This window comes from Opisthorchis viverrini (genome assembly GCF_000715545.1).
Source record: "Opisthorchis viverrini unplaced genomic scaffold opera_v5_111, whole genome shotgun sequence".
Classification (NCBI taxonomy): Eukaryota; Metazoa; Platyhelminthes; class Trematoda; order Opisthorchiida; family Opisthorchiidae; genus Opisthorchis; species Opisthorchis viverrini.
The window spans coordinates 711,696-726,735 of record NW_008751765.1 but is presented as its reverse complement, the minus strand read 5'-3'; the positions used below and the strand labels follow the sequence as shown (position 1 = coordinate 726,735).

The following is a 15,040-nucleotide window of genomic DNA, read 5'->3' as shown; positions in this document are numbered from 1 at the left end:
TCGGAGTTTTTCGAAATGTATACAAAATGTACAAAAATGAAAAAATGCCCATTGTATTCGCCTAGAAAAGCACTCACCACGTCCATAACCTGATTAAGATAGAATTTGACGCTCACAGTCAATCGTTGTGAATCGATTTCCGAGGGACGCTCCATCGGGTTGTGCGCATCTGGACGAGTTGGGTCGAACAGGTATTTGAGCAGGCGTTTCTCGTGTAATCCCGATGAGACAAACTCTGTGGGAGGGAGGCAAGGCGAGAGTTGATTGAGTTTACCAGCAATGCAAGGAAAGATCACCATTTTTGTTCACGCTGATTTTTACTTCGTCGATGCGTGTTCATTTTCTGACCGACAAAAGTTCCTCCTAACTTGTTAGGCCGCGGTAGGCCAAACCACGTGAATTAATGGCCCCAACTGGGTCCCCCCCCCCCCTGGTGTGGATTCATGAAAATAACTATGTCTTGAGTGATATAAATGTGAATTAAACAAACCCGGTAGCCACCTGCAACTGAATAAAAGTCACCTGACAGGTCTCGGGCGTCGGTAGATTACACAAGAAGGCGAGTGAATCAGTGGACACAACCAGGGCTGGGTTGTCGTACGGACAAATTCAACCACAACGCTCAAGCACGAACACTTCAGACGTGATAATTCAAGCCCGCTTAGCGCGCTCTGGTGAAGTATCGGTAACACACTTGCTTCGGATGTCAGATGTCCGGAGTTCGAGCCTCGACTGGACCAAGGATGTACACTGCTGATGAGCTCTAACAAGACAGAAAATCGACTCGACTGCTTGCCCTTTGGTGTGTTAGCTCACTAAAATGATCGCGTCCAGACCGAATGACAACCATTCAAACGAGGGTACCGAATTCCATAAAGTTCAAAATTATCGTCTCCCCATCCGAATTGCAATGTGATTGAAGATTCGTAATTTAGTTCGGCCGGTTCTCAGGAGATTGATGACTCGGTAATCGATTAGCTGCATGTGGATCTGTTTGCGAACGCTTCGTCCAAGTCTCCTGTTAAAGAACTGATTTTTTGGAATCAATTTGGAAACCCGCACGCTCAATTGGCTGCTCACTTAAGAGATTTCGGGTATGAACACTGAGTCCCAAACAGAAGAAAACACGGTGGTGAACTGTCCGAAAGACTTCTAAATCTAACAGGTAAACGTACAAGCCGTTCGCTTTGGTCTAACCGTCGGGATAGCCGCGTGTATGTGAATATCGGAGGAAAGTCGGTGTACCTGCAATCACGTAAACCCACTGGTTTTCGTCTTGTCCGTTGTGAGTGGACGGTATTGAATACGAAATATTCTGACATGTCGCAAGTCGCATATCTTGTTTTTTTCTTCTGTCCAACTTGTCTGCGAGAGATGAATGGCTGAACAGCTGTTACAGTACGTCAATTCCTCAAATACACGCATAACACAATTTTGGTCATTTTCGCTTCGTATGGGACTACCGGACGCCCCGGAACACGAGAAACAAGTCGTCGGGGGAAATTTGAAAAATATCTCAGCTTGGGAACAAAAGCCAGCTGCGGTTGTGACATAGTCATTTTTAATTAGAGTTCGAACATGCAACAACGTTTGGCTTATTTTTCTGGTCTTGGCCAATTCACTGTCCGTTGGCGAGGAGTTTGCCTGCAAAAAAAACGGAAGATTTTACACAAGCATATTGGTCTAAAAAATTGACTTTTGATACCTTGTCCCGAATAGAAAGTTGGTTCTAAAGAGACTTCGTCTATCATAGGAATTCGGTCTATGCTGAAAACCCAGTAATATCGTACAGCTGTTCGATTCTTGGTACTGGGAATCATTGGGCAGTGCCCATCTCACCAAACTCTGAGGAATCTCCATGCGATCAGTCAGCCTAAAACCACTGATCTATCGTTTCACTATGGTGCACGCAAGTGCAAGAATGCCGTCCAAGGAGCTGGAACTACGACTGCGGTTATGTCGATTAGTGAAGGTTGGTGTAACTTAATAGCGATTGTTTCGACGGCGACGATCACATGTGGACGGTGGAACTTCTAGGTGGGACTTGTGAGAGCAAGTCAACCGATTCGGCCAGGTTTCTCACGTGCTTGGCTTTGTGGGATCCACTAGACAGTGGCAAACATTGAGCCATTCTCTGTGACACATCCGACGGTGCACTGGTGATGTCTCCACGACTAGTGACGAAATGTCTGGAACCAACTGCCCAGCATATGAACAGTCAAGGTCCAGTGAGTCCAAGTAACCAACGGAAAAGTTTCCGCTTCATCCAATCATTCTTCAGACTTGATATCCCAACGTGCGTATCCGGGGCTTCTTACCCACACTTAACGCTAATTCGACCATTCTACTGGCCAAAGCAAACTCAAAAATCAATACTGCTCGATGGAAATGGGTCTTGAGTTGAGACTCCGTTCATGGCTGAACAATTAATTGTTCGGCGACTAAACAACAGAGTGTGATTGGTTCTCATTTAGATTGGGTAAAGCGGCACTCATCCACGTCACGTGGTCACAAACTGACTGGCTCCTCGAGTGACAACTTTTCAGATGAGAGTTTCACTCACCACCGGCTGGGTGACATCACTGGAACAACATACCCAATGCAGTGATTGAATAACTTTGTTTAGTCCATTTTTAGCTGTTTTTTTGGTTTACCGGCTGTTCCTTGCTGCAAATTTCGAATTTCTTTTTTAGTGATATTTTCTACTTCCTCTTCTACAACTTGAAAGTTGAAGATCGCGGAGTCATTTTGTGGTTCATCTCTAAAAGTACTGATCACTTAAACAACTTCATGTATGGTCTTTGTTTTTCCTTCCTGGTTCCCATTAGCTCTACCCAAAAAATTTCTTTTTGAGGAACAAAATGCAAGAAAGGCCATCGTCAGTTGTTCAGCTGTTTTTCTGAGCGCACTGCCCATCCGCAAAATATTTACAAAACTATTTACCTAATGTTGTTTATTTACTGAACAGCGTTCACCGGAGCAAAGTAGAAACTCTCCAGTTTCGCCTCGTATAAACACGTGTAATTGGTCAAGGACACACGGGACGGAAGTGGACACGTTCGTGACAAATAAGCACCGATAGTCAGGTAAACAAGTAGGAATTCGGTGTAAGCATCAATGATTTTACATCTTACCTCGAATGTTTGTCGTAAATCCACAAGACTCAGATTATTTCAGTCATTCTCCAGATGTAGTGCATGTGATCATGGCGAAATACACTCATTTGCAAACGAATTTATATTTTTTTGCGTAAGACCCACCTGAAGCCCAGCTGAATCTCTCGTTTTGCAAAGGATTGTATTTCGCTAATTTCGCGCAATTCGGTTCCAAGTAGAACGTAAGGTTGATGGAAACTCGGGGACTGCGACTGCCTGATAAGAAGGGCGAAACTGACCGTGGAGTGTCGAAGACTTTTCAGCAACTTTATGAGCAGTATATCAGGTTTATACAGCATATCTGAATTCACCATGATCAGCAAAAGTTCAAACAATCTTCAGTTGACGGCTGGTGACCTGAAGTTTATTTCATCAGATTTATATGTGGCAGACTGCATCTGACCATTGTTAGCCCAGGTATGTCAACTGGCTGTTGATCTGCTCACCAAGCCTCGCAGTTTGGTTGCGAGCGTATGATCACCAATCGAGAGGACATCATCGGTGAACGTTGTTGATGACGATACAGTTGCAAGCGAACTGCCAAGTTCGGTCGCTGACACGCAGGATATTTCACTCCACGAGCTGTCACGAAGAGACTGGACCTTACCGTGGTTTGACGATTTGCGCACCTCAGAGATCCGGTGAGCTATACTGGGAAGTGTCCCCGTCACACTCACAGAGCCTCTCATACCAGGTTGGTCAATGGTTAGAGGTCTGACGAACACAGTCTCCTGGCCCTCCAGGTTTGGGGTTGGAACATGTGGCGACTTGTTCCGTGTAAATGGTAGTGTATTCGCATTTCCCGCCAAACACCGCTGCCCTGAGGTTAGGCTTTTGAGCCAAAGGTTTTGTTGAGTACCCTAATCGTCCTCCTGTCTAGGTGTGGGCACCCTGCCAGAAAACCAACCCTCGTACAACCATAACCTACGGCAGTGAAGCATCGACATCGCACACCGGTGTTATGCAGTTGATGATGATGATGATGATGATGATGGTGATGATGATGATGATGATGATGATGATGATGATGATGATGATGATGGTGATGATGATGATGATGATGATGATGATGATGATGATGATGATGATGGTGATGATGATGATGATGATGATGATGATGATGATGATGATGATGATGGTGATGATGATGATGATGATGATGATGATGATGATGATGATGATGATGGTGATGATGATGATGATGATGATGATGATGATGATGATGATGATGATGATGATGTTGATCACTCCACGAGGTAATAACGACTGAAAGTGCCCACACTGAAACTGTTATTGTGGATTACTACTTGTTGAGTCTTGCTTCACAGCAAGTGACATCCCAAAGTTTGTGGGGAGTTCACGCACTGCTAGCCCCGAGGCTGATTCGACCAGCTGAACTATTTATTCCATAAAATCATTCGTCTTCATCTGTTCATCCTTCTTGCACTTTCTCACAGATTCTCAGAGAAACTGTCGAAGTTTGTTTAGAGAAACCTCTGAATAAAAAAAACTCGCAGCTGTAAAATCTTTCCGGTGCCTAGCTGCCATGCTACCCGAAGGAAACACGAGGGCTGGGATACTGCCACGTTGCCCAAGCCTAGACAGGGGAAGTCGAGAGGCAGAGGTCGGATTCGAACCACGAACCTTCCAATCAGTAAATTCGCGCTCTACCCACTTGGGCAATCCCACCCTTTTGAATACCTATGAATGATTATCTGAAACTAACGATTATGGCACTCAGCCGCACTAAACTGTCCTAATTTTAAGCACATTGAAAAACTTCTCGATATTAGACTGATAGGTTTAATAAATGAAAGATATTCACCCCATTAAATTTGACTTGAAGAAGCTCCAGTACCTGATGTCCATACCGACGGTTGTTTTCGTCCATGCCAGGATCAGCTGAGGAGACAATCTTGTTTGTGGTCATGTGGCTGCGTATACGTGTTTTCTGATTGGATCTCAACTTAACATCGCTGGCTTCTATATTAGAGTATGAATCAACCTCCGCACCGGGGACTCTGTCGTTGATCAGTCAAACTAAAGCTTTGAGATGCATTCTAACATTTCAGGATGATAAATTCGTCCAAAAACGCTTGGATCCCGGAAATGGCGTAGATAGAAGATCAGGTATTTACAAGAGGTTCGTACAACATGAAATTAGGACAGAAGTACCTTCTCCTTTCGGTTTGGACGGCAATCCAGAGCAATGACCCTAGCAGGTATCCCGAACCAGGTCAAACTGCTACAGCGGAAGTTGATGCATTTTAAACTGCTTTTCAACACCGGAATTCCCATCTACGTACACTTATTTGCGATGACTTCACAGCTGACCAAATTAATCACGGAAAACTAAATTTACCAGTCCACCAACGTTCAGCAGAAGAGTTTTAACGAGAACGGAATTCTCCGTGTGAAGCGGAACGTTCAGTTTTTTTGCAGAGAAAAATCAACCTTTATTGAAATGATATACTACTCACTAGGTTGCTGAAAACTCTTTAACAGCCCACGACCGGTTTTGTTCTTCTTGGGGTTCGTCAGGTAGGCGCAGTCTCCGAGCTTCCGTCAACCTTATGTTCTACTTGAACCCGAAATGGACTGTTTTCGAGAAATACACTCATTTGCAAGCGAATTTGGTTTTGCGAGAAACTCACCCGGAACCCAGTTGGATCTCTGGTTTATGATGTTCCAAGTAAAATATAAAGCGTCCTGACGTAGCACATTCAGTTGCTAACGGACATCATGAACGAGCGATGCAGCTGCGTTCCAGGTGAGTCTCCTTTCAAAACCAAATCGATATGCGAATGAGTGTATTTCACTAAGCCCATCTGTCCTTTAACAACGCAAATATCCGTAATTGCTTGAGGGGACGTCCAGTTCGTGAGGACCGCAAGGTTTTATAAAACCTCAAAGATTTCATCACCAGTCAAGAACCCTCCTTTATGTAAGCCATGCTGGTAATCAATCAATCAATCAATCAATGAGAAACACGAGAATCAAACTTTTAGCTCAAATCTTTAGATTCAGTACCCTACGGAAGAGGCAAACTACTCAGTTAAAGTTTTCGTCAACTTTATGTTATACTTGAACCCGAAATGGACTGTTTTCGAGAAATACACTCATTTGCAAGCGAATTTGGTTTTGCGAGAAACTCACCCGGAACCCAGTTGGATCTCTGGTTTATGATGTTCCAAGTAAAATATAAAGCGTCCTGACGTAGCACATTCAGTTGCTAACGGACATCATGAACGAGCGATGCAGCTGCGTTCCAGGTGAGTCTCCTTTCAAAACCAAATCGATATGCGAATGAGTGTATTTCACTAAGCCCATCTGTCCTTTAACAACGCAAATATCCGTAATTGCTTGAGGGGACGTCCAGTTCGTGAGGACCGCAAGGTTTTATAAAACCTCAAAGATTTCATCACCAGTCAAGAACCCTCCTTTATGTAAGCCATGCTGGTAATCAATCAATCAATCAATCAATGAGAAACACGAGAATCAAACTTTTAGCTCAAATCTTTAGATTCAGTACCCTACGGAAGAGGCAAACTACTCAGTTAAACCCGTTCTTAGGAAAATTGCCACTAGTTGCCCACCGAAATAGAGATAATGCCTATAGAAGTCGCCTTGTGTACCGCAATCTACCGATGAACTTTGAAGGGCTCTTGCCAGTTGGCCCAAAGCAGTATGTGGTGTTCGTCCTCCTGGTTCATCACAATCCTTCCTAGCGTCACAGGCTTTCCGAGACATACTGTAGGACGGACAAGACAAGTACTCATTAGAAAGCCCTGTTTTGATATTGAAGGCTATCCAAGTCTCCCTTATATACACCTGGTAAAGTTCAAAAAGTTCGGTTACTTTTAAGGACCTGATGAAAAGCCTTACTTGATGTTGTAAATTTTATTTCAACTAAGGTCGTCTACCTGCACAAGATATCGCTTCAGAGTTGGACAACAGCTCAGGTGGACAGCGCGTTAGCCACGCAGTGTTCTGACGTTTAAACTATACTGAATTTTAGCAACCGACTAAAGTCGGTGTTTCGTCCATTTCTCATCAACTTCACTCTGAAATCTTGCTTTCACTGCAAAAAGGAACAGGTATATTAATGAAAGAAACCAAGTGACAGATGAGCTCTTTCCTACAGCAAACCAACCCAATCTAAATCTGTTGCAAACAAGGGTGAAAGGTATGCTGAGAAGACCAAGAGTTTATCAGTTGTTCTGTTCGCCGAGTTTAGCAGTTGGATTGCAAAAGCTGCTCCACAAATCGTAGCCACATCGTCAGTGCGGGGTGAGACCGATCATTTCCTCCCCTACTTCTTGTGCTTATGTAGATTCTAAACAGTAGGCAATATCTTTAAAGTGATTGGTTGATCCCATGGTGGTCTTCGTATAATTTGATTGGTCACCTGGGTATCTGCGGTGCGTCATGATTTCTCTCATTTGTATCTAGTTGACCTTCGATTTGACAGTTCTTGTACTCTGTTGTGATTGGGCCGTTTTCTTCCTGATTCGTGGTCTGATTTTGTTCCACGTGATTGGTTGATTCAGTGGATTGCTATTTTCAGTGGCTGTCATCAGTCCGTCCGTTTTAGTCAAGTTGTTTGGTTTCCCATGTGGTTCGGAGTTCCGTGGATGCGTAGTGATTTCCTTCGTAGCATCTGATAGACTGGATCAATTTCGACGATTTTATTGATCGGATTTGTGTCGAGTATCACACCTCGGCAAACTCCCGTTCCAACCAACAATCTGGTTGTTTTTAGTGAATCGATCAGACCGACAATCAGATCTTGACTAGTAGCCGGTTCAGTAACAAGGATGGAACTAAGTTTCGTGGAATTCAAGACAGCTGCTCAAACAGAGTCAAAAATTAAACAAATGATTGCTACAAAGGCCAAACAACAAATTTCCTGTGCTTATCTAGCAAGCTCTGGAGGAGTTTCGGTGACCTTTCATCTAGACCAATTTATGGCGATTTTCAGCTTTTAAGTCCTTAAATTACAAAGCGAGATATCGATTGAACTTTTCGTTTTCCGGAAGCAGTTTCTACCAACCTTACTTGAGACTAATAGCTCTGACACAGCTTCCAAGCGACAAACTGCTCCTATATGTCGTGAATCCTAAAGAAACCCAACGATATGGAATGCCGTAATTACTCCAGTTTGTCTGTCTGTGTGTGTGGTAACCGTCTCGGGACGAAGCTTATCATCCCCCTAATTGCTATGGACAGCTAACCTGTCAAAATCGAACCTGGGCATTCTTGAGCGCGATACGGCAATTGGTCACCAGTTAGCCACCTTTATCGGATTAAACTTAAGTCAGGGAGACAGTAATAATCGGTAAACAAACTCTTCAACTATGAATGTAATCTGACAGACTGGGGTTGAGGAACGAAGATGTATTGAATAGGAAGAGTAATATGCTCGAATTTATGCGCAGGATATTATGGTGGTGGAAGGTTAGATTCAGTCGCGACTCAAAAGAAGTCTTGAAGGTTCCAACCACCGTTCTTTAAGTTTGAACTATATTCACCCACCGCTCCGAAATACATTCTTGTATAGTGGAGAAAGTATTCACAAACAGAATAGAGAGAGAGATAGAGAGAGGGTCCACGAACGCCACCTCTTGATCAAGACACGCTGAAGCAACTTGGCGGTTTCTGGAGAAAGATAAGTAAAAAAACTAACTATAAACGTCTCCAGAGGGATACACCACTCAGGGAGAAAGAAAGTCGCTAGTAAGTCATGGCTTCTTACGAGGGTGCATTCCGTTTTCAAAGTGAGATTGTACTGTGCTACTTTTGCCACTTTATAGTAGTGATATTTCTTCTGGAAGGTACCGTCAGTCCTGTACAGTGCTGGCTGGATTTTTCAGGAGATTTTTGGATCGATATCCCTGAGTGGTGGTTGCGCAATGGTTAAGCATTCTTCCCATGGGAACGCACCATTCCATATTGCAGTCATTTGCTTGACGCTTCATTTACTTATGCCAAACTAACAACTGTTTCACCTGTTCCTACGCTACAAACGGTTGAGCTCACTGTCTAACGCCTGTTTTCGTGCGGTGAAAGATGTTGGCGATGGGTACCAGTCAGCCACAGGTTGCAGGTTGCATTAAGTGCTTCAGCGTGTAAACCTCCAGATGGCTCGCACTATGCAGAATGCTCGGAAGTTCACTGGTGGCAGAGCTTCAAAAGAAGGGAGCAGCTCGGCACAAAGACCGGTAATGTCATGAAGCCTCATCGATACGGGTCCAGCATCGTTGTTCCCAGAAGAGCATTGAGCTCACAAATTGTCATTCCAGCACCCTATCCGTGAGATCACCTCAAGACGGACCTACGATTCCAGAGCAAGCGAGTGTTTTACTGCAGACACATACTTTGCGCTATGCATGTCAAACGTGTGACCATCATGCTCAAGGACCTCTAACTTCCCGACCGAATGCGTGGGGAACGGATTGCAAGCTATGTGACATTCGCTGGCTTTGCTAGAGGTGGACTCGAACTAGTTTCACGGGTCTTTCTCACGACGGAATATGCGTAAAATTGAGGGGTCTTTTCTTGATATGTCCCGCCACTAATGAAAAAAGTGCATGTGTGAAAAGTTAAGCCCCGTCACTTTTTGCCAGCTCCAGTTTAATGTACGCACACAACCTTGACTTATTTTTGGTGAAAACAACTCCTTATCCGCATCTAGACTCATTATGTGCACAAATTTTCCCCGTTCGGACGTAAAACTTTAAATGAACTTTCTGTCGCTTTCAACTCTCGTTCATGATAAGGAGACAGCAATACGTTTTTTGCAAAGCCACGGAGTGATCCATCGGCAACGTTTATGCAACAATGGCCACCAAATGAGCAGTCTAGGATGGAGTTTGGGACAGTAATTCTATTCATCAATCGTTGGTCCAAAAATTTGCGAAAACTCAAATTCTGCTCAGAGGAATTATCTATTGGCCACACGACCGCTCTCGACTGGAAGTTTGCGTCTGGTGGCGGCTTTTGCAGACTCCAGCAGTTATCGGCGGCCCAGGTCTACACATCGAGATCGATGAAACGCCAATATCTCGCCGTAAAAACCATGCAGGGCGAGTCCTTCCCCAGCAGTGGATTTTAGGAGGGATCTGCTGGGAAACTAAAGAGATGTTCATGTATGTAGTGTCAGATCGAACTGCGGCCACTTTAATAGACACAATCCAAGCCTGCATCGCTCCCGGTTCAATCATCATCTCCGATATGTGGGCATCATACCAATGAACTGAAACGATGATTGGTATGAATAGTACTCATGAAACGGTTAATCATACCGAAAACTTTGTGGATCCAATGACTGGAACTCACATACAAACTATCAAATCTCTTTTGCACGTCTACAAGATGCAGAATAAATGCCGATGCGGCACACACCGATCATTAGTGGACAACTACTTCTGTGCGTTCGATTGGAGGCAACGGTACCGAAAAACGCACCTTTTCATGTAAATTATTAATGAACGACCCAACTACATCCTCTTCAATAAAAACTAAAAGTACAAATTTCATATCCACTTTTTTCTAATCTTTTTGGGTGTCGGGTCTTATCTGGATTAGATCCAAATCGAGCAACATCGCTTAACGTTGCTGTTTGAAACTCGCAGCGGTCACTTCATATTCCATCACGTTTGCCGGCGTATTTATGCGATGCCTTCGGTTCCAAGTCGTGGAGATTACCGCGCGTAACCTTGATTGTAAATTTTCCAGTCGCGTCATGGAACCGAAGCGGTTTTTGCGGTTTTGTCCAACGAAATTTCTGCTGCTCGTTTACAATATCTCTAGCGAGCGTCAGCAACTAGGAACATGAGGGTGGGCTTGTTTGTCCCCTCACCTACACCACACGCTTGCAAGAGCGGAGCGCCCACATCACACACAGATGCCATCTGTGCCCGGGCTTGTTTATGGACCGGTCAGATCGATGTGTATCCGAAAGTGTCGTGACAAATTGTCATGGACTATTTGTCCCCCGGGTGAACAATGCCGAAAGAGAATGGGTTCCAACCGATTGGTGAAACAAACATAATTGTGTGCACAAAAACAACCCCCCACCACCACCAGGTTCATTTCGCAAACGATTTCCTGATCCTAAGATTGTGTGGGTTGACACCGGCTGGAGGTATCTGCCGATTCGCTAACGGCCCATTTATCTTTGCGACTCACACCTAGCAACGGAACGCACACACACCTTTGCCTCCATTCACTTAGACCCTTGTCCAAAAATAAATATTGATTTAGGAGAGATGGAGCGCCTGATAGTGCTGAATGGGAAAAAATTGCAGTCAATGACTTTTCCGGACATAATGTTGACGAAACTCGAGGACTACCTGATGAGTCCCACCAAGAAGGGCGAAACCGGTCGTGGACTTTCGACGAATTTTCAGCAACCTTATGAGTAGTGTATTACGTTTTTACATGAACTGCCGTAACTGAAATGAAAATTTTTAATTCATTTGAAACAAGAACTTTCACAATTCATGTATATATTTGTAATGCACTACTCATAAGGTTGCTGAAAATTCGTCGAAAGTCCACGACCGGTTTCGCCCTTTCACGGTTATTGTCAGCGGCTATGATCATGCCTTTCCCTTCAACCTTCCACTCCTGGAAACGGAAGAATTTACGCGAGGTGGGATTACTCACTGAGCGAGACAGAGAGAGATCTTTTTCTCAATGCCTCGGAAGTCACCTCTGGTTTAACGCGTTGCTCCGGAAAAAGGCCGTTTCAAAAGACCCGTCCTGTTCCTTTTAATGAAAAAAGCTCTATTTCCCACCTCTCTTCGCTTACTTTGCTTCATCAACAGTACAATGATCGTTTTAATGCCAGTGGACGCAGATTATAAGTCGTCCACCGATTTCCCTTAGCACTACCAGCGCGAATGGTGTATACTACTGACGAAACTTGCCAGTAGTGTCTGGCCATGTGTCAAAAAGCCTTCCCTGTACCTGAAGAACGGTTGATATGGTAATTATCGAACCGCTTCACAGTGTTTTCTCCTGACGAAACTTGCCAGTAGTGTCTGGCCACGTTTCAAAAAGCCTTCCCTGCACCTGAAGAACGGTTGATATGGCAATTATCGAACCGCTTCACAGTGTTTTCCTATTTAAAGGACTTTTGAAACAGCTCAAGAGGACGCTGGAGAATGTTCAATTCCCAACAGTTCTATGCAAACAGATTATCGCTTTCGCGTCTAGTAGCCTGTAAAGGCTTAGATCGCTTCAAATCCCAGAATCTTGTTGCCTTCATCGATTTTGGTCTTTTTTATGCCGTAGACATGGTCACATTTACAGTTCAGTACAAAACTTTCGCTACTGGAGCCGTCTTCAATTCAAGTTTAGGTCCTGAGATGGCCCAAAAACGACTATAAGCTGGCTGTGAGATGGAATGCGTCCAAGCGCCACGCGGAATGGGCACAGTCTACCCAGTGCAGTCTCGATCACATGAACTTCCGTAGGGCGATGTCGCAATTTCGAGTTACCAGTGTTTTTATGTGTTCATCTGCTTAACGTTACCGACCGAACCATTGTGAGTTTTCCCACTTTCTGCTTAGTCACCCGAAGGACGTCAAGACCATTAAACTTTTGGCTAAAGGAATATCGTTGGTGCCTCAGTTACGACTTTCATGAGGCGGTGATTTGAGACCCTCGAGAACATCGCTGTACTATTACACAACGGAACTTGTGGTATTACGTTGTAACTGGCAGAAGTCGCTGAGGCCAGTACGCTCTGCTACGCCATCACGTTTATACTGGCTAGCAGTTGTTCAGGGGTCTGTGGATGTTCCCCTGGGAGTCATATGTTCTCAGGCCCTCGTCGACACCAACGGTTTGTACTCCGTACCAGATCAGACTACGAGCAAGCCAACTATGGTTCTTCAAACATGCAAAGGCGTCAAGGACTTCAACCGCTTTGGACCGGCAAGTCCTGACGTAAGACATTAGAACTCAGGTACAAAAAACCTATAGAATTAGAAAAGTGATGTACAATCTACAATCATCTAACGCCCTGAATTCAAATGGACAGTTTTGGTCACGTGAGTGTGGATCCAGTTGCTTAGTTCGGAAATCGGCTTGCAAACGTTTCGTCAACATACAAGATGATATCGTTAGTTAGGGCGTAGTTGGGAGGGAGGAGGGCGGAAGCAGTAAGAGTCTCTCAAAGATCGGGGGCATCTTGGACGACGAACACTGAACACTATTCAAGAAGGACGACAAACCCTTCACAATGTGGCATCGGTAACCTGTGGATTTTGTTCATTCTCTTCGGTAAATTTAAGTATGAATGAGTTCAGATGTAACACACTACTCAAAACGCTGATGTAAAAACTGTTCGACAGTGAACGGGCTAATCAGTTGCCCTTCTGGGCATTGAGCAGATACTCTCATTTGCGCACTACTTTGGTCTTGAAGACAGACTACTTTTAATCCAATTTAATCTCTCGTCTATGGTGTTCTTCAACTGGATGTCCACACAAACCAGTCGTGGAATGTCGATGGGATTTCAGTAACCCAGTAAGTAGTGTGCTAAGTCGTAGCAACTGAAAAAATGAGGCGGTCTGGCACAACACACTCGGTTGACGGTGTCCATCACAAACGCGTGATTCGATTGAACCCAAAAATATTCACTTTGAGAGAGTTGACTTTTCTAACATACGAGTGTAGTGTGCGTTGGTGTTACGTTGGGGCGGTGGACTACCGGTTCACGCCAACCATACTTGAATTGAAACAGGGCATCCTGTTTTCAAAGTGGGTTAGAATGGACGGGAATTTGGACGCTCTGACTGGATTACATGTAATACAAACAAAATGGTAGTCCTTGAAAGAAGTGTACATGTCCAAAAATTTAGTCGCCATAGAGGTCGGTTAAGAACGCGACTGTCTGAAATTTCAGCTGCAAAATTGTTGGGCGGATTTCCACACGGATCCCGCTTAACCGCTCGCACTCAGGTGCTGCTACGGCCGAGAATTCCATTCCACGCAAGATGGGCCAAGGATTCGGGACGCTTGCCGGTTCGGCATCAGGACGAGATCTGATTGGTCGAAAGTCTGGACCCAATCATGACTCAGTAATGGCCAAATGCCGGTTGCCAATGGCGCATCCAGAACGCGTCAGAATTTCCAGAAAGTTACAGCCGCCTGCGCTGTATATATATGAAGCGCTGTACAACTATTCCTGACTTCGTTTTGGGCGTTAATATACCTTGTGCACCTTTCGTGGTTGTTTTGACGTGAACGCTAGCTTGGGAGGTTCAGACCGAGAACTAAGCTGAGAAAAATACCGTTACTACATAAATATAGCCTATAGAATCCCCAGGGAATCTTCCTCAGTCAAAGAGACGCGGCTATTCTCTGTTTTTAAAGGAATACGGGGATAATCGCCCCTTGGTAGTCTACAAATCAATTGTCACGCACACATTGTCACACACACTTGATCTGTGAACTTGGTGAACGTCCCTCGTTGCAGCTCGTTTACTCTGGAGGCCGATTATGTCTTGGGCCTTCTTGTACATAAAGTGTGGATATCTATAGCTTGAAAAATAAAGGACTCGCGTGGGCAGAGGCATCCAGACCCCTCGGAGATGGCGTCCCTTCAACGAAGAGTACGGTTTTCGTTTCAGTTGCCAGGTTTCTCCAGTCGAACTGCAGTAACTGACAATAAAGTTAGACTAGCTGCTAAAACTGCAATGGTGGACACTTCAGAAAAATAGACTGGTTTCTGGAGAACCAGCTAGGTGTCTTCACGAAGGTATTCACTCGAAACGAAGTATTTCAAACTAAGCATAGCATTGAGGATTTGTGCGAACACATTCCAAGCCAATCCGTGTTAAACGAGATCCCTCTTATTGATACACAATACG

The 15,040-nt window shown here is 44.5% G+C and overlaps 3 protein-coding genes across 3 annotated transcripts in view; 1 reads left to right on the top strand and 2 right to left on the bottom strand.

Moving 5' to 3' along the window:
• Positions 1-299, bottom strand: part of T265_05667 (hypothetical protein) — a gene marked incomplete at both ends in the record, with an annotated part of 70,532 nt that extends 70,233 nt beyond the window's left edge. Inside the window, one exon of the mRNA XM_009170732.1 lies at positions 78-299. Within this exon, the coding sequence (XP_009168996.1) occupies positions 78-299 (222 nt within the window). The remainder of the gene's footprint in view (positions 1-77) is intronic.
• Positions 300-1,251: 952 nt separating this feature from the next.
• Positions 1,252-15,040, bottom strand: part of T265_05665 (hypothetical protein) — a gene marked incomplete at both ends in the record, with an annotated part of 31,510 nt that continues 17,721 nt past the window's right edge. The window contains 3 exons of the mRNA XM_009170730.1: positions 1,252-1,644; positions 4,981-5,176; positions 8,691-8,813. Coding sequence (XP_009168994.1) covers positions 1,252-1,644; positions 4,981-5,176; positions 8,691-8,813 — 712 coding nt within the window. The remainder of the gene's footprint in view (positions 1,645-4,980; positions 5,177-8,690; positions 8,814-15,040) is intronic.
• Positions 2,186-14,359, top strand: T265_05664 (hypothetical protein; the record flags this gene model as incomplete). The annotated part of the gene is made up of 5 exons (XM_009170729.1): positions 2,186-2,228; positions 4,123-4,411; positions 12,990-13,112; positions 13,149-13,216; positions 14,130-14,359. 5 exons carry the CDS (start codon positions 2,186-2,188, stop codon positions 14,357-14,359), a joined length of 753 nt encoding a protein of 250 aa, XP_009168993.1.